Raw genomic sequence first — 20,274 nt, forward strand, 5'->3', positions numbered from 1 at the left:
AGCATGCTCTTGAAGTTCTTCCATGTTGTTTCTGGATAGGCCAGATAAAACCCCCAAGCATCCCTCAAGTCCTTTTCCACTAAAAGTTCACGTATGCAGAGAAAAAGCCATTCTCCATATCCATTCACCATATGGCCATTCATCACACACTCAGAGAATCCTTCTGTGATACAAGCTAATTGAACTTCATGAAAGTGAACTAAAAAGTGTGCAGAACACAACCCCCCTGAGAATCAATGCAGAATAGTTAGATTGCTTTAAACTCTGCACCCAGTGCTGCTGCAAACAGATGATCATTGTTTACTGTTAATATTAGTTCAATACAAGCTTACCAGGACCTCTCATATATTTCAAGAATATGAGGTCTTCTTTCTTTCTTTCAATATTAAGATATTTACAGCTGAAAAAGTTTTGCAAAGGAAGATAAAAAATGAGGATAAGTAGAAACCCAAGTATCACTGGAGAGGTTACAGGGAACACAAAAGAACTGGAGCGAATGACTCTCAGGCTCCACTCAGCTTCTTTATCTCTTATTTAAAGATAAGCATAGCTGCTGAAAGACAACTAAAGGGGAATAAAATGAAGCTATAACCTCATCACACTGAAGGAAAAACTTAAAAGCACAAAGGCTGAAAACAGTAGCACCTGGGTTCAAGCAACCAGCTTGTAGTATCACCAGGACACCAATAAAAGTGATGAACTAGAGAATGCAAAGTGTTACTCAGAAGATAGGTCTTTTTCTTCTAACATGATCAGGTGAGCAAAACATTACCAAAACTAAATGGAATACCATTTTTTCCCTTTAAAAAAATTAAACTGTCAAGACCACATAATCTTGAAAGAGCAGCTAAGCTAGACTTTGGTGTGTGTGTGGGACCCACCATCTCCCTCCTCTTAGATTCTCACATTCTCCTATTATTTACCATTTTCAAGTCCTCTTTCTTAGTAATTGAATGCAAATACATCTTTTAGTGGTGAAGAATAACTGAAACAGAACTATTTCTGCAGCTTTCTATAAGTATCTTTAGCCACTTACCTCACCAGAGGAGCCATTCTCCACACGGAACCGTCCAGCTCTTTGAATGGCTCCATCAGCATCACTAGATATAAGCTATAAGAGATATTAAGATAGAAGTTCTAGTTCCAAAAATAGCCATATAACCAGCAATCAAAGTTTACCATGGCTTCCTCTTCTCCCAGGCATTATATGACTACCCACAGGGAAGGGATCAGCACAACTACTACTAATTAGGCTACAGATTTGGAATGACCCAATTATAACTCTAAGGAGGCATGAGTGGGAGAGCTGTTCACTCTTTTGCTCGATCCCATACTAATCAGAAATTCTCCTGTCTCAAGATTTTGGCTGCGCCAACACACAGAATGCCTACAGAGGGACTTGTCCACTTTCCAGAAACTGATCTCGAAGTTTGCACCTTTCCAAACAATGAGTCTTACAGATGTGATGATTCTTGCCCTCTCAACCTTGTTAAGGCTAAAACTCTACTTGTTGGCAGTATTATTGGGACTAGCAGTCTTTTACTGCATTTTATTTATAGATTTTTTCAGGAGATGGAGAGCAGCAAGAATCTCCAAACATAACAGTGATGATACTGAACAACATAAGGTACAGGAGATGTCCTGGTCCGTTTCCAGCATTAACACCAGAAAATATGGCTTGTTTCCAGCTGAAGACTTCAACAGTTTCATAAATACTCTAGAAGGAATGCCTGGTCTTTTTATAAGGGAATCTAGAGAGTCCCAGAACACTGAAACTCTTTGTTAAAAAAAAGCTCCTGAGAAGTCAGTAAAACATAGGGTAACATAATTCTGATGTGTTCAGCAACACTGCTTAGGTTCCCTACAAAAGAAGGAGAATGCTGCCAACGATATTGCATGTTACTCCTCTCAAAACTGTAAAAAATGAGATTGTCATGTATCATACCAAACTTACAAAACAGGACCTGAACAACAATAACCAATCATTCCTTGCTTGCATCTAGCAATCCATATTATTCTAGGATAATACTTTATCCCTTTACTTGGTGGAAGAGTTATCACAACACTTGGAAGTTCTCTTTGCTGCTTGCCAATTTGAGGTGATCTGAGGCTATGTCAGGAATAAACTAACATGGCCAGAACTCCAACACATACTGGTGTCTTGTATAAGTTTGAAGAGAAATTTTATGGACAACTGGTCGTATTGCACCAGTGGGAAAGACATAAGAAAAAATGTTTAAGACAGAGACAAAATAATTGTGCTGTAATAAATAAAAGGTGGAAATAACTGAGCAACTGAGATGCTGCTGAGGAAAATATTAAGCAAGAAAGGTTCAATATTAAACATCTAGAAATCTGAAAGGGTAACAAGCACCTTTATACATTCATACTCCGAAAGATAAAGATGCACTTTCATAAAATACTAGCAGAATTTTAAGAAAATCGATCAAAACACAAGTCCATTTGTGTGAGCTTACTGTGAATTTATAATTACCAGTATTTTTTTTCTTTTCCAGCAGAAGAATCTAAGCACTAGTAATGAAAGACCCGCTCAGCAGAAAGCAGTTCACTTTTTTTTTTTTATTAAAACACCCCCTCTAATATGTGGAACATACAGAAAGAAAAGAAAGATACCTGGTGTTCTTGCAATGCGACTTCCAGCAACTAAGCCATTAATTTACGAACATATTAATGAATATACTATCCAAGAAATTTAAATTATGACTATAGCTAGTAGAAAAATAGTGACTTATTCTCACAGTAAGAGATCTGGAGTTCAGTTTCTTTACCCCTCACCACTTCTGTTTTCCTGTAGTAAGTTTATGTAATTTCAGTATGGCCTTGTATACAGTGATGTTAAGTGCTGACACTGCTATTTTCACCGCAGGGAAATGTGTCTGTGAGAAAAATGAAGTGCCAACTCAATCTTTGAATTTGAAGCAAACACAGAATAACTGGCAGATTTTAGGGAAGAGTTTTCAATATCCTTATTCTGACCAGTTCTTTTAATTTTAAGCCCTCTCCCACTACTCTGAGGCCTATACACATAAAATCACACACACACATACATATGTACACAGACCAGCACACATAGTTTAACCCACATAATTGCAAGTACTTTTTCAAATACTACCCTAATATTTTGCAATCTTCAGCTTGTAAGAGGAAAAATGGCTCAATTTCCACCTGGGGGTAAACATGGTATCTATATAACACTTCCTGTCCTGTTATGATTAAATATTCATAAATAAGGTAGTAAAAAGATTTCCTAGCACAGGTGTAATACCTATTCTGTGAAGCCTCTTTTTATTACCCTGTAACTTTCAAGTCCAGGTTAGAAAGCACATTTCTCATACTAGATCAACTTTTTTACTTGGAAATGAAAAAGATTTGAGCTCTGCATTATCAGCTGCTAAAATCAAAGGACAGGCTATGTAAACTTACAAGCTCCACTGATCCATAATGCTTTCTGCTAAACTCTCCACGTCTGCAACCCAGATCTTCAGAGACAGAGCTGGAATAGAAATGCTTCATCAGTGTACACAAGTCAACTAGCCTTACATCTCCTGCAACATTGTACCTTGCCATTAACATACACCACTCCTGCTGAACAAGGTTTGCAGTGTATAAACCCATTACTGCAGGGAACCCTTCTTAAAATATACACAATCTCTAGCAGCCATTGCAGTCTGGCTTTCAGAGGCCAGACCCAGAGGCCTTACCCTCAAAGGAAAAGAAATGTCTGTGTCCTGAACAGAAGCAAAAGCTATGATTAAATTAAATATTTAGTCATGACGTGATCAGAGTTCCAAAGTGGGTGGTGGTTTATAAACATGTTTGAAATCTGCATTTAATCTATGGGAAGAAAAATCTACAGTAAACTTAATGCCTCAAACATCTGCACTATTCTCAACTCACACTTAGTAAGTTGCTACTGTTTTTTTCCAGTCTTTTTTTAGCCTATGCCCAAAGAGAAACCAAACAATTACTTTAATTGAAAGCGTAAGGAAAGAACAGCATTTCATAGACTTTCCCCCCAATAACCTTAACAAAGATAAAATTACCAAGCAAGCAAAAGTAATCCTAGCATGCAAAGTTCAAAATCTATGTGCATTATCACATACAGTCTCATGCCGTCATATCACATTAAGCACACCACTCCCAGCTTCATGAGGCTAAAACGGATAGCAAACACCTTTCCTAACTATAAACACTAAGCCTCCTGCCTTTGTAACGGGGATATATGTGTTACAAACACAAGCTAAATAAGGATTTAGATGCAAATTTAACATAAACCTTGATTACCCAGTCTGTACCAGGGCTAGCAGCTCAATCCCTCCATCATATTCCAAACTTACAGTTCACCCTTCAGTCAACAGTAATGAAAATATAGTAATTTAATTTTAATGGTAAACCAACCAAGACAACAATAAACTCTCCAGCAGTAAGAGACTGATTTTTCTGAGAATTATCAGTACTGTAAATTGCAATGTTATATTGATAAACAAAATATCTAAATTTTAATGCAACATCCTCCTATGTGCTTCTTGACTGTATGAGATACTGCAACACCAGACTCCAAAACATTTTAACTCTTAGACAGCTTTTCTATTTGGATCTGTGTTTATAAGTACTTAAAATTTCTTAAATGCAATTCATATTTCTGAGTTCTGTTCAGTTGGATTCCACATCTTTACCCAAGGAGAAGCAATACAAACCAGCCATATCTAACAGAACTTTAAAACTCACCAAAATAATTCTAGTATTTGCTTCCAGTATGTAAATCATGCGGGAAGAATAAGAACATGACAACAGTAATTTTAAATGACCCACACTGAAGCAGGAATGTTAGTTGCTGCAACAGCAGAGCTGCCTTTCTAACTTCACATGAATAAAACCTTCATATGACACTTTTGCTTCTGGTAACGCATACCCTGTACTTTCTCAGTCAGCTGCCTTTCAGACAGACCCCTTGTCGCACAAACATACCTGCACTGCTTCCTAAGCTTAAATGACTGTAATATAGCCAGTTTGACCCCTGAAGGCAGTGAAGCCACAGTCTGTGTTGACATCTATGGGGGCACACGCGTACATGCCACATCAGCAGTAATAGAAGTGACTTGAGGGAAACCGCCTACAGGAACTGAGCCTAATCTACATCAGAAGAAGGTTTACAAACTCCTAAACAACCACTCTGAAGTATTATAACCTGAACACAAATACAATGATTTAAGCTTTCAGCTTGTGGTCGCCTGTATGACAAACATATGTTTGACTGGGGACAGTTATTAATCTTAACCTTCCTGAGAATTGGCATGAAATATCTTTCAGGAAAAAAATAAGTTCCTGTATCAGGAACCTGCACAGCAGAGATGGAAAAAGTCTGTGATACAAGAAGAAATTGGGCTTGGGTCCTGATCTAACAGCCCTTGTCATCAAAGCAGCTACAATTTGATATTACTTATGATGAGCTGTTTGTAGACATAAGAATTTCAGAGCCTTACTGTACTTACTGATATCAAAAAAAAAAATGTTAAAGCCTGCAATGCAAACAGCTTGCAGTCTAATTGAGAGTAACAACTCCTCCTTTTCCCCCCACAGCAGGCCAGAAAGCAGATGGAAACAAAATGATAAGAGAAACAGTATTAAAAAATTAAGACGTATTTAAATTACAAACGAGCCACAATAAGAATCCGCTCCAGTGAGTAAGGAAAGCTACTTCAAGTTGCTACCCATGGCCCAAAGATGGCACTTTCAAAGTCTGCAGACTTCTTTCAGAAGGAAACACACATCAATTGGGCTAACAAGTTCTTTTCTGCAGTTATTAAGACTGCGTAACAAAGTATTTCAAGATTAGCATCTATACAAAGAAAATAAATACATCAGATTTTCTTTTCCTTTCCAGATAGAACAAAAGAGGTCCCAACGTTAGTTCTGTATGGGCTGAAAGCGATCCTTTGCCTCTTCACAAATCTTGGAGAGAATTTGGAAAGTTCAGATAAAACCTAAAAAGTAATAATGCATCAAATGCCATTTTTAGAGTTCCTGACATGAAATTTGGCAGATCCTCCATGCAACAAATGGAATGCCTCATTTGCAATATATTTTAAGGCAGTGCGGGTTTGGTTGTGTTTTTTTTCTTTCACAGAAAAATCAGGCAATCGTGGTAGTGCTAGCATTTTCTTTGCATGCTACTTTTGTTCTACAAAATTCAGTTTTGTGGCTAAGGTGTTGCCTTAGAAACCACTGTAATAGCAATTCCGATCAATGAACACTTGTCACCGTCAGTATTGGTGGCAGAATGTTATGGAAACAGGAGTCAAGAGAGATTTTGCTGTCACTGAGCTCTGAAATTCAGTCTTTGATCAAATGAAGAAATATACGTAAGATGACAATTCAAGGAATGGGTAAAAAAAAAAAAAAATTAAAAAAATCCAGCAACAGTCACTAGCTCAACAAATCTTTTAAAGTCTTGGGAAAACCAGGTCACTGTTTTGTGTGTCCAACATCTGGACAACCCCAAACACAAATATAACACATATTAGAAAGTCACCACAAAGACCATCTGGCCTACTGTGCTTTGAATGGAACCATCTCTGTCTGGATAATTTTTAGAGACTTTTATCAGTCATGCCACAGGTCTCCAAAGCAGGAGAAAAAACAAGCTGAGGTTTATAAAACTGAACTACTTTCTGCCTTGTGGCAAAGCTAAGTGCAAAAAGCACGACACTAGAGGAAAATGCCATCTCATGAATTACCTGCGTGAAAAACCCAGGGACTTATGAAGGCATTTTAGAACTATCTGCATACACACAAACTAAGTGTGTATAAGTCCTATACCTTAATTTGGTGATATTCCAGCTGAGTGAAAGTCAAACTGTCAGGAAAAGCATGCTGAGATCTGAGCACATTAATGCTGCAGAGATAAAGTCAGTAGCTAACAAAAAGCTTAAAAAAAACACACATTAAAAAAGTATTCAAACCCAAAGACTGTATAGCTGAAAAATGGATATAGGCATACAACACACAAATGCACTAATGTAAGTTACGGAGTTAAAGGAGGACATGACACGAAAGCCATTTATTTAGAAATACAAAACCTCAAAATGCCTATTAAGGTATATGCCTGGCAGACCAGGTAAAGAGCCTGGAAAGTAATGTCCAAAAGATGGTGGCAGAATTAAGACCAGACCAGATACACTGGTCTGATCTTGACTAAGGTTAAGATCATTAAGATATCCCAACAATGACTACTGCAGTAACATTTCCCAACCAGAGAGTCACAGCAAAACAAAAGACAATGTGAGATGTAGAGTTAAGTTTGGTTCTACCATTCAAATCTTATTTTTCCTCAACATGGAGAAGATGATTGTCCTCCACACTGTCAGATGTACCCAACATTGCTTCTAGCAAAATTCTGGAGGAAGATTAACTGAAAGAAAGGTTCAGCATAAAGACCCCCTGATGTCTATGAGAGAGAGGATGTGGAAGTAGACCATCTGATCCAAGAATTTATGCTTTACCTGCACTTGCAAATAGAAAGCTCTTCACAACTGTTGTGAGGTCTACAAAACTATTCTCTATCACATGAATATATCCTCTATTCCAGATCCTCAAAAAAACCCCACTTTCTCTCTAAACAATCCCAGTACAGTTATTAGATACTTTTTTCTTTTGTTGAGCATTTCCGTAACGATAAGCCATAAACCAGCTGCCTTTAGGAGGCACTCCAACATATTCCAACATTTCACATTTAATCAGCTTTGTGGGCCACAGAATGACAGAGAGCAGGGCTGTTTCAGAGTTCTGTCATTGCATGATAGACAAAATGATAAGCACGCAGACAGTAGCCAACAGCAGTATACATAAAACAAAAAGAAGATGGCACTGTCACATTCTTCAAGGAAACTGGCAAAGGCTTTGCATCACTCTTGATCAGGTCTTGAGAAGAAGAGTTACTGCAGTACTGCGGCCAGCCTCCAGTGCAAACCCATGGTCACAGGCCCCTACTGCAACACAGGTGAAAAAGAAAGACATGATAACCATGCATGCTTTCTAAGGCGAACCCACAGGGCTCCATTCCAAACCAAATACCCAATATCTAGCCCTACTAAGGGTACAGAGATTCACAGATGCAGCAAAACAGGGTACATTCATCAGATAATGCAGAGGAGAAGACCAAGAGAGAACACATTTAATGGGAGACGTAAGTCTATTTTCTTACATCACTGGATATAGATGGAAAACACAAAGCCCAGGAAAAGCATAAAGAACAGTTTCTGTGCCTGAAACATTCATACACCTACTGCTCCACAAACTATATTCCAATAATTTGCAGAAATACATTGTCTCACCACAAACCACACCCTTTGGTACCAAAAGCATTTCTCTGACACCACCCTTGCTAATTAAAAAACAGGAGTATATCCAAGGAAAACACCAATTAAAACTAGTGTTTTAATATTAATTTTTATCCATTTGCATCCCAACTCAAAGTACTTAAAACATACCTAACTTTCAAACACAGTAACAGTCCTTTTAAAAATGAGAATTAAACCCAATAGCTAATCTCTGCTTCTTCTCAACCTAATAACCTCGTATCTCATTTCTACTTCATATCATACTTGCCACATGCTTTGTATAAAGTACTTAAAGCAGAATGTCACACCAACATATACAACAGACAACCTTATGAAATTTAAGCATCTTAGCCTCAATTAAAGCATAGGTGAGATTTACATTATCAGCCCATTTGCATAGATGCACATATTGCCCAGCGAACTCCAGCCTGCGTGCATCTTTGGCTCTACATTCTCACTTACTACTAAAATTTGTACTCGTCAACTCACTGACATACCACATAATCTAATTTTTAAATTATGCTGTCATTAATATTAGATTGTCTTACTAATTTTCTTCATTGGATTACATCCTTCCTCAGTCCTGACCTGACTGACATCAGAAAAACAGTGCGGCTGCAGTTATGCCAGTTTTAAAATAGTTTATATCCTATTAAGAAGAACTGCCAGCACTGAAGTATTTCCGTTAGCTTACCAGTGGCTCAGATCAGTTTGACCTGATAATTTAAAATGTATTTATATTGCAAAGTGTTTTAATACAGACGAGCCTTTATCCATCTGAAAAAAAGAGCAGCTTACACACACCCGTGCAGCGCCCGGCGCACACCGCGCCTGCCTCTCCCATCTGCTGGGCGGTGTAAAGGCGCAGCCGTGAGGAAGAGGAGAGCGGACAGCTTCCTCCCACTTCAGCGGAACCTACTGCCACATTGGAACAGTCCCGAAAGTCTAACAGCGCAAGTTTAAACACACTGCTGCGCTACACGTAGGCATGTGCTTTTAGGACCCTGGTGTCAAACCACAAGTTTTGCCTATCGGGAGTCTGACGGGGGCACGGCGGCGCGGGGCGGGGTGAGTTTGCAGATTGCACCTGTGCGAGCGCCGCGGCGCAGCCTGCGCGCCCCGCGCTGCCCCCCGCCGATGCCCTCTCCCCGCCGCGGGGCGGGCGCTCCGGGGAGCTGCATCGCTGCTCAGCCGCGCCTGCCCAACGCTGCCCAAACCGCGCGCCCGAGCCCGGACGCGCCGCCGGCCGCAGCCCCCGCGGCCCCGGTGTCCCGCCGCCCCGCGGCCCCCCCGGCCCGCCCCCCGCGGAGGCGCGGCACCGCCTCCCCGCCATCGGCAGCGCGGGCCCGCTCCGCATCGCGCCCCGCCCGAGCTCGGCCCCCGCCTCCCCGGCGCCGGTACCGCTGAGTGAGGCCGAGGAAGCGGGTGGAAGCCGCCTCCGCGCCGCTCAGCTCCATGCGGGCGGCCGGCCGGAGGCCTCGTCGCCCCGGCGTCGCTCCCGCGGCTCCGTCCCGCGGGGGAGAGGCGGCGGGAGCTCCGCGCACATCCCGCTGCCCCGGCGCAGGGCCGCCGCGCCCGCCCCGGCCCGCCAGCCACTCAGGCGCCGCGCCGGCCGCCGCCAGGGCCCGCCGGGAGCTGTAGTCCCGGCCTGCGCGCGGCGGCCCCGGCCGCGCAGCGCCAACTGCCCGCCCGCGCAGCGAGCGCCACGGGCGAGCGGCGGAGGGCGGAGGGAGCGGGCTGCCGTGGAGTCCTGGGCCCGGAGCCGGCTGCTGCTCCGCGGCAGCCCAGCCCTTCGCCGTCCCCGCACTCACCTGCGGCCCCGGCGGCGCTCGGGAGGTCGGGCCCGGCGCTACCGCTGCTGCGTCAGGTAAGGCGCGGGACGGCGGCGCAGCCCCTTCAGCAGCGCAGCCGGCTCGCTGACTGACGGCCTCCGTCACCTTCGGTCGCAACGAGCCAGCAGCGGGAAGCCTCACGGGGTAAGGCACGACAGCTTAGTTCGGTATCGTGGCTTCAACAAAGCCGAAGAGTCAGGACGCGGCCGTCTCTGGCTTGCGAGCCGGCACCGATCACTGCAGCGCTACTGTCTCGAACGATCTGCACCTTCGTGACTTTTTACAGTCTAATGCATAACAGAACAGCGGCGCTTTCGAGTGTGTGAAGCTCTTCCCTCCGTTTTCTCCTTTTACGCAGACAGACACTACTGTTCCCTACCTTTTCAGGAGGTAAACATAGTGTGTGCTTGCCGTGTGACAGAAACCCTGGAGTGAGGTTGGAACCCCGGCGTCAGGAACCAAAGCATAGCAAGGTGACCGCAAGTGGTTTGACTGCATGAGAACTTTACAACTTTTCAGTGGGACTTGAAACCAATATGGCAATCGACTATTACAACTAAAGATGAACCAGTATTTTGCTAGAGTAACAACCTGTATCTTAGGTAATCGTAACTTGCATGACTCTTCTGTTCAAATTTCTTCAGTAATTTCAATTGATTGTATGTTTTGTAATGAACTGCACTGCATTACTGTGCATTATTAAATACTGCATCCATCCATGTAGTAAACTAATAAGTTACTACATGATGTGATTCTGTATACCTTCATCCTTCTTTACAACAGTTATTACAAAATAGTATCTTCAGCTAACACGCTAAAACTCTGAGGTTTGAACTTAATGAAAAGCTTCCCTAGTGTTAAAAGACTGTTCAATTTCCAGATTTCATATCATTCTGGGTCTCTGCTTATTCTATCAGCCACTAGAAAATGAAGAGTAACACAAGAGGGCAAAGGACACCAATTACGTAGTAGAAGACACCAAAGAGCACCTTTTAATTAATGCTGATCCAGGCTGGACTCAAGCTAGTGATGTACTGCTGATGAATTCTGTCAAGCATTAGCTTTACATTAAAGAATTCAGACAGCATAGAATGCTAAAGCTTACTAAGACTGAAGACCCATTTGGATCCTCCATCAGCAAAGTTTCCAACACACTGACACCTGGGCTAGATAGCCTCACAACGGAGCCCCTGGCAGCAATTCTGAGTAAGTCTGCACCATCCAGCAGTTAGCTTCACCTTCTATGTCACAGCACCACTCTTTGCTGTCAATTTTGCCATTGTGTTTGAGGAGTCACACTATCAGCTGCTCAGTAAAGTTACTTGGGGTTAAAAACAGGAGGGAAAAAGTATTTAAAAAATGGTAGGGAGAGACTTTTTTTGGTTAACCAGGGAATTAACAGGATGCAGTTTGATTGTGAGTTTAATGATTGATTTTAGTAAAGTGCAAGCATAATAAAAGGGATAAAATGCATTTAGAACCCAGCATACTGTTATTCCAAACCTCACATCATCACATAGGTCCTCCTAAAAGTTACATGTCCCACAGCTGCTCAGTTTGGCAGATGGTGCCTCAGGTCCAAATAAAAAAATTGTACCCATCCTCCCACTGACAACTGGCTGTTACTCCTAGAGAAGTGTGAGAATTCCACGCATGGGGCGCTCTGGGAGTAATCTCTCTGTGCTTTCTCCTGCACAGTGCCTTTTTCCTCATACAGATAAATGCAGCATTTCATAGTTCATTCAGCTAGAAATGATGCCATCAAACTTAAATCAAACATTTAACAATTTTTTGAGTAATCTTCATTAACTATTACTGTGCTTTCACACAGTGTTAAATGTATGGACATGAGCCAGTCCTATACAGTCTGCCCCCTGACAAAACCTCAAAGCTGACAGGAGATAGGAATCTGCACCTTAGTAATGACACCTCTGTTTTTTAAAAATAAATCTAAAAATACCCTATGTCTACAGGCAAGAAACTCCAAGAAGGTAACTGGTTAATTACTGCAAACAGTGCTTTGTACTAGTTAACTGTATCACTCAATACTGTTAGCAGTTTTGAAGGACCCATGCATGGAAAAGATCTTCCAGTTTTGGGAATCAATGGAAATAACTTATTTTAGCCCAGTAAAATAACACACTGTAAAGAATATTTTATCTGTTTGCAGACTACCTGTATAAGGCCCATTACATCATAACTTAAATGTCTGAACACAAATCCAGCCATGTGCCACTTGAAAGTACATTTCAACTAATAACACTGTAAACTCAAAGCTGACCGCTTATATGTCAAGCAATACCTTAACAAATGTAAATAGGCATGCCCAATAAAATAACTTAAAAGGAACTTCTATACTAAAGAAACAAAAATATTTATTGCAAGAAACACCAACAATAAGCCCTACTCAATATTTTGCAACAACCACAACTTTCCTTCTTTCTAAATATCTGGACTGCTTTACAAGATTGCCAAAAATGAGGCTTCATTTCTTTGGTTCCTTCAAAAGAAGCTACGTCCGTGGAATGGAAGAATGAAACAGAAAAAGAAATATTCCACAAATACTTAATTTCCACTTTAATGCAATTGCCACTTACCCCATTCCTCTTCCCGTCTGTGCACTAGGTATAAAAGAGTTTCTATGAACACATGCACTCACTCAAACCTAATGCTCTGTGGTGCCCCTCTGTCACCCTGAAGAGTACCAGCTTTCAGAACACAATGAGTCTTTCAAACAGCAAAGAAACATACCTTGCAACAGCAGCTTTTTCTCAGGCTATTTCTTTCTAAATATGCCTTCTGATAGGGAGAGCCTGAGAAAGTTCTGGGCCTGTCTTATACGCTGTACTGAAGTCTAACAGTGTGCTAAAATTCCAGCCAGGGTAGAATGCAAGCACAGAGCCTCTGCATGAAAAAGAACCACAAAAAATGAAAGCTTGAAGGTTTGGGGTTATTTTCAAATGTTTACATTAAAAAAAAAAAAAAAGGCATTTCTGTAGTATGCTCTAATTTCAATGCTGCAATAAATCTTCAACACAATAAACCCCACAATATTCTTTACACAAAGGACTGCCTCCCTTACAACACGCTGTCACCAATTCTTTTCCCATTTTCTCAAACAACAAGCACGCAAAGATGGAAATAAAAGAGGTAGTAGCAAACTAAGAAAACAAGTGTGTAAAGAGGTATGCTGGAAATGCATCGGCTTGGATGCTGTTTAGCTAAAATTTGGGATTCCCGTTGGCAGCTTTCAGCAATCATAGATATTTCTAGTATTCTGTTGCAGGATGCAGCATGCCTCTGCAGTAAGAGGCTGGCAGAGACACAAATAGCAGAACTGCCTTAGCTTTATTGGTAATTGCTGCTGATTCTATGACAATTCCATACTTCCCCCAAAAGAAAAAAAAAAACAATATAATATATAAAAATGGATTTTATAAGCATATACTGAGAAACTGAGAAAAATAGTTAAAGAAAGGGACAGACATGAAAGCTCACAGCCTATTAAATATAAAGAAGAAAGTCTGAGAAAGAGATTTACGGGAATATTAAGAAAAAGTTACTCGCTGGAAAAGATACAGGATGGTAATAAACCTGAAGGTCTATCAAAATAGACCTCTACATTCTTTAATTTCCTGAATTATGTTTCCCTTAAACTGCTTCCACCTTCATAATAGCATGAGTCGTTCAAGTCCATGTTGTTTAGACAATACAAAGACCGGTGAAGAGCTCAATTCACCAGATGTGTGAAATCCGTATCATCAGCAATTTCAAACAGGGTTATTCTTCTCTTAAAACAAGGACTCTTCATCATTACTTTTGTTAAGGCACTGTAAAACAAGCTTACTTTCCAACAAACTTGAGGACAGATGAGATCCTCAGCATCTTGCAGACAAGGAATATACTTTGAAAATGATTGCAGACTCTTAGATGAGAATACAGCTGATCTATTTCAGCTTGATGAGTAACACTACAATTAAGATTTCAAAATAAGTCTTATCAATCCATTTTATCTTGATTTCCCCGAAAGACCACAAAGTAACTTTTAGTGACACTTTAAAAGGATGAACTTTCCCTTTACAGCAAAACCATTTTGTAACTCCACTGGTGATGTCTCTCTCATTTTTCTGAAGCACACAGTACAAGTACTTACATAGCATACAATGATCCAAAAAGAGAAGATATGTTTGATTTCTTTTTTTAGACAAAATCAAAACCACTCATCTTTTTTACAATTGGACAGCTACCAAAAAAAAAAAAAAAAAAAAAAAAAAAAAGATAAACCTAGAAGCAAAGCTCCCAAAAGCAGTCTAAGCCACAAAATTTGAAGTGTAAAGTTTGGTTTGGTTTTTTTTTTAGTGTTTGCAATAATAGTAACAAAGTCAAGAAAACCCTGGACACATACAGGACTAGAGTAAGATAGTTCAAATTCTACTTAAGTCCACACGGCCAGCATTTTCTGTCATCTCACTGGGTTTGGACCTTCAAATGTATTTAGCCATTTAGGGACTTAGATAGAAATCAGACCAGTTGAATCTCAGCTAGAAGGTCTGCATTACCTTCCATGCAGCCACAGACATTTCTAGTGCACAGCCAAACTTTATCTACCATTACTACTTTCAAGCTTTCCCCTTCTCCTTCACACTGTGCTTTCAATGCACCTGTGCAGACCTGAAGCGGCTTGAGTTGGCCACTGCCTGGGCAAGTTTAAGATCCTACATTTGGTGTAGCCTACTTGCCATCTCTGAAGGCTTTCACAAGTCCAGCCTGCCTACAAAACCACGATACAAAATGAGAGATAAAGTACTTCATGCAAGCTCTTAAACTACATATATATTTTTTCTTGGTGAAAACATGAAGACTTTAAAAATTACAGTGATTGGCACAGAGGAAGTATGAAAATAATTTATGCTCAGAGAAAGAGATTTGCAGAATGACCCACAGTACCATAAGACCATAAGGGGCTCATAAGAAGCAGAGATCCCGAGCTGCTTCTTACAACCCTGCTGTGCACTGAGCATTTAATGGATTGCAAAGGTGTAACATAATTTCAGCCATCTGCAGAATGTTTTCTTTGGAAAGTATACCTATTCAGTATGCCTGCAAGTAGCAGAAACTAGCTGGTTCCAAGACAGGTAGGTCAGATTTGCTGTGGAATGCTGCTCTCAAGTCAAAAGACACCAGGCCAGAACGACTTCCATTCACACTATGTGACTAAAACAGTGGGCTCAACATGGTGACTTGACTGCCAGATGAAAAACTAAGGAATTCAAGACGCACCTAGACAGCATTATAATGAATACTGAGGAAAAGCCAGTCAGCGCAGTTTGTACACAGATGAAATACTAAAATAAAGGCTTAACTTAGAAAGTAAGAAACAAGAAGTGCCACAATAGCATTCCCTGAAGTGTAGTTAGCATTGCATTTGACACCAAGCAGACAGACAATCTCAGTGTGCAGTGGAAAATTTAGTATATGAATGACAGTTGGGCCTTACTAGAAATGAAAGAAAAGTTCTTGCAATGACACGGCTGATGCAGAGAGGGGTGAAAATCCAAACAAATTCCAGTAAACCCAATAAATCCCAAACCAGAATGCTAGCTGTTAGGAAAAAACCACCAACAACCAAGGGCAACTCCAATGCAGGGATAAAACTTCAATGAGTTTTTTTATGAAGGCTAATGCACAAAATATGTAACAAAGAAATAACCATGACCATCAAACTGTATTTCTCTGGGAGGCAGGGTGAAAGGATATTGCATAGCTAGAACTAAAGTAATTATCTTCTAAAATGCACTGGCAACCTGTCAAAGAGTGACTGAACTCCAGCTATTTTTGTGGGTAACTGGTTGAGCCATCCATTTTCATAAAAATTATTCTCAGTATTTCAAATATTTGAAATAGCTAAGCAGTGGATCAAGAAAAAAAAAAACCAAGATATCAGCTTTTAAGAAAACAACAGAATGTCTTGCTTTTTTAAAAATTCTGAATTTCCTAAATGAAACAATTCACCTGTACAGTTCTTAGGAGAGCTTTGTGTGATTTTTAAGTCAAAGGACAAGAATTTCTTTTCCCATGGGCAAGACTTCCTTCGCCTCCGAGACATGCGCGCGCCTACCTGTACACACAGAAACACGCGTGCAACTGCACAGGTACCGACCACAGATCTCAACAAAAGAAAACGCAGCCTTATCAGGGGCTGGAGGTTCACCCAGGCCTCATTCGGAAGAGTTCTTCAGAGCCTTTCTAGTTGTTGGTTTATATAAGACAAATCTCTGAAGGGTTTACTATGTTTTCTCACGCTGGCGGCCGCTGCCGACGGGGGAGGAGAGCGTGCGCCCCGGCGGCCCCCCCAGGCCGGCGGCTTCGGCCCCCCCAGCCTCGCTGCCCCTCAGAAAGCCCTGCGGAGGGGCCGCCCGGCCCCAGCAGCGGCCCCGGCCCGCGCTGCCGGAGCGGTGGCGGTTCCGAGCGCCACCCCGCCGGCCGAGCGCCCGCTCCTCTCGGACGCCCCCGAGCCCGGTAGTTACCAGAGGACTCTCAGCGGCGCCGGGCACCAGCAGCAGCTGGCGGGGAAGCTGCCCGGCGCGCCTGAGAAGGGCATCGGGACGCCCTCCTGCCGCGGCGCCCCCGCACTCCTCTCGGTCGCGGCGCTCCCCCGCTGAGGCGGGCCGGCCGGGCGCACGGGGCCGCGCCTCTCTCGCCCCGCCGCTGCGGCACGGCGCCTCCGCAGCCCGGGGCCCGCGGCGGCGGAGCAGGGCGCAGGCCGCCGAGCCCCGGTCCGCGCCGGCCGCCGGGTCCTAGAGCCCGCGGGTCCGCGGCGCCGGCAGCGGGGCGGGCGCAGCACCGTCTGTGAGGCAGGCGTGGAGGACGTGCTGCTGCCGTCGTCCCGGCCAGGGCCAGCTTCCCGTCAGCGCAGTCCCGCCGGTATCGGGGGTTTTCAGAGGCCGTGGCTTTTATCCTGCCTTGGCTGCACACAGCTTTCTGAGCGGCCTGAAGGTCTGAGCTGCCGGTGCTGTGGCAGTCAGGAGCCGGCACGCGCGACGGAGGGAGGACTGGGGCTCCGCTTGGTGCAGAAGCATACATGGAGCAGGGGTGACAGGGGAGCGGGGAAAAGGAAGAGAGTGGGCAGGCTTCCCGGCTCTTGCAGGGACGAGAGGCAGCCTGCGGTGGGGTAGCGCTGGAGCACAAGCACCGGTGCTCCCCTGGCTTTTTTCCTTCTCCTGCACTTGGCAGGTGAGAGCTGACTGCTCGTTTCTCCTTTCTGCGTTGCATGTGTGCGTGGCCGTGCCAAGAGAAACACTTCTAGCATTGCAGTGTCAGTCTGTGCTGCTGGTTCTCTCAGTACCAACATCAACCGAAGCCTGGAATTGCTGGGTACCCAAGTGAGCCTGATGGCCACTGAGGGCTATGGGACATCCTGGTAATGAAAGGGAGCTGTGTATGTGACCAAAGCAGCTTAGAGTCAATCTGAACTGTGAGAACAATTACGGGCTGTGTGAGAGGATAGAGAGTGCCTGAAGAGAGATGTGTGAGAGGAGGATGGAGAATGGTCTGGTGGGAGGTGAGAGCACAGCTGGGTATTGTGAAGGAGAGTAAGAAAGAGAAACATTGTTATCTAGTAGCAAATAGGTGTCTGCATGCTTGTAGTGATACGTAGCTACCTAACTGCATGAATGGTCTCTGCCCTGAGCCTGGTGGTACATACAGCTGGACTTTGTATCTGGGCTCAGAGATATAAATATGAGCTTCTCTGTACAATAAAGTGTCTCTGGTTGCACCACAACTGGAGTCTGTGCCTTCATAGGCCACTACAGGCCTCAGAGTAGGAAACAGTTCTGGGAGAGCTGTGCCGTCGCCTGGCCACTTGGTCACTGTTCTTGTCTTTTGCAGATGCTGACATAGTCTGGCAGTTGAAGGACAGTTGCAGCCGGGAGCTCTGTAAGGATGTGGCCAGCCATGGAGGACAAGCTTAGGCTTGCACCCTGGCTACTGCAGATTGTCTTAAAAGTTTTAATGAATCTTTCTGTATTTTGTGTTTGTTTGTGAAACAGTTAACTACACGAATATCTTGATTTTAAGAAGCTATCCTCTATGTTAGCATTCCGTTAGCACTTATTAACCAATGATGTATGGGTTGCTGAGCTACTTGTCATTGGAGGCTGTGTTACTTGAGGTCCTTATTATCTAGACCGTAACCAGAGCACCTGGGTTCTGTTGTGTATAGGATGAGTTACGGGGCAACTTGGCAAGGTAAATACCTAGCCATCCAACTTGGCAATAAAACTTATGGTTTTTGTTTCAAAAGTGAACTGCTTTCATTATAGTACTTAAGAGCACACCCACAAGTCAGGAAGACCCTTGCCCAGGTGAAGAAGTTTTCCCTGTGCAGGCATGATAACAGAAGAGGATGATACAGCAGATATTATAATTATATGCAAATTACTAACTATTCATTGTAACTGTAAGTGTACGACCTTGTAATTTTTGTGTGTAAATGTAATGGTGAAATTGGCATGGGTGTACTTGATTTGTGGAGATTCCACTGAGCACCCAGCGCTGCAGTAAAGAAGTGCCTGCTTATCTAATTTGTGTAGATGGGTTTTTCATTCCCCGGCTAACATGGGTACAGCTAAGTCCCGTGAGGGGGGCTGTATGGGTAGACGGTGGTTGTGCTCTAGTTCGGGATGGGGAAGACTGTTCACAATCTTTGTGCTGCTGGGTGGAAGGAGCTGGAGACGGTGAGGTTTGATACTGAAGCAAAGTAAAAAATTTACTGGTTTAGATCATAAAAAAAAAATACTTCCCCAGATGCAGTATTTTACCTTCATTCTGCAAGGCATTTTCTGGTTAGTCTTTAGGGTAGAATTTACTGGCCAGAGGCAAAGGTTTTATAAGTGTTGTTAGTGACTGCAGAAGGAATATTACTAATTGTCACAAATGCTTCTCTCTTAATAGGTTTTGCTTTCCTTAGGGAAAGGCTGGTTGCTGGTAATAAATATCACTGGCTCTGAATGTTTGCCTGTGGAGCTCAGAGGACCCCAAAAATTATGTTAATTGTTCCTAATGCAGATGAATTAATGCTTATGGTTTTGCACGTAGGTTCAGTGGAAGGACATTCTCATGCAAGTCTTCCTATTCTGCTTCAGGAAAGCTTTTAAAGCTACGGACAAAAATTCTTCAGGGTCTCTCTACTGTTTTCCTGCTCATACATGCTTTAGGGTTTCTTACTTAAAGCTGAGGGTTCAGAGCCTTTCACTTATGGTTTGGTTTTAAGAGTGCGTAGCTGAGGGTTGCTTACCCACAGGTTGTAGTTTATTTTGTGAGGCTCGGTATTTGTCAGGGTTTATAGTTTACTATTGTACTGATCAGGCATCTGAGTTTAACATCTATCATCATCCATAAACTAAATCCCAAAAAACCATTCTGGTTCCAAGATGTGAAGTTTATAGCTTCGATTCAGGATTGATGACTTACAAAAATGGAAATGTCTAAATTCTAAGATAATAAACTGTAAGTCCCGAACCCTAAACACTAGGCTGTGAATCCTTCTGTGAGGTTTGTCATCTTCCCCTATGCCAGCCAGAGTTCAGCTCTGTGCTCTCATCTACGATTTGGATTTGATATGTTGTAGTGACCTCACAAAAAAATCAGACTGCTAAGATAATGAGCGAGCCAAGAGCTGTGCAAATTACTTGTGGGGCTTTATTCTAGAGGTAAGACAGAGTACAGAGAGGTGAAATCAGGGCTTTTCCCCTCATATACTGGAGCTGAATCCTGTTCCTGAAGGAAAAAAGGTGTTACTGAAAGATCAGTCAAAGAAACTTCCACAGGATTCATTTACATTAGCCTCTCCTTCTTTTACACATGCCCTAGTTTCTTCTGAATTGAGTCAAAGGGCTGCTTTTGCAACCACCAGCCCAAACTGATTTCTAAATACATCATGACCCAGCCATCTTAGTCCTCTTGCGATGTTACATGGCAAAACCTGCTAGGTTTCCATGAGATTCAATCAGTTCTTTTCTTTCATCCTTGATGTTCCTTTCAAGTTAGATTGTAAATCTTATCTGTTCAATACCAGGTCT

General features: G+C 42.8%; 1 protein-coding gene and 1 long non-coding RNA gene across 6 annotated transcripts in view; one reads left to right on the forward strand and one right to left on the reverse strand.

Annotated features, from left to right (window-relative positions):
* The window catches only part of GARNL3 (GTPase activating Rap/RanGAP domain like 3), a 74,961-nt gene that overhangs the window by 39,627 nt on the left and 15,060 nt on the right, over positions 1–20,274 (reverse strand). For 2 of the 5 annotated variants that reach the window (XM_037399041.1, XM_037399040.1), the window contains exons 1-3: positions 9,762–9,938; positions 3,445–3,514; positions 1,037–1,111 (exon numbers count right to left, since the gene is read on the reverse strand). The exons of 1 other annotated variant lie outside the window; for it this stretch is intronic. In XM_037399041.1, coding sequence (XP_037254938.1) covers positions 1,037–1,111; positions 3,445–3,514; positions 9,762–9,817 — 201 coding nt within the window. In that variant the 5' untranslated portion in view covers positions 9,818–9,938. Of the gene's footprint in view, positions 1–1,036; positions 1,112–3,444; positions 3,701–9,761; positions 9,939–20,274 lie in introns of those variants that run through there. 2 more of the 5 variants (XM_037399038.1, XM_037399039.1) reach the window with 2 other exon arrangements.
* On the forward strand, positions 10,240–18,496 carry LOC119153125. The gene is made up of 2 exons (XR_005106050.1): positions 10,240–11,398; positions 18,083–18,496. It is a non-coding gene; the product is annotated as an uncharacterized LOC119153125 (long non-coding RNA).

The sequence above is a fragment of the Falco rusticolus genome, chromosome 9 (genome assembly GCF_015220075.1).
Source record: "Falco rusticolus isolate bFalRus1 chromosome 9, bFalRus1.pri, whole genome shotgun sequence".
NCBI classification, from domain to species: domain Eukaryota; kingdom Metazoa; phylum Chordata; class Aves; order Falconiformes; family Falconidae; genus Falco; species Falco rusticolus.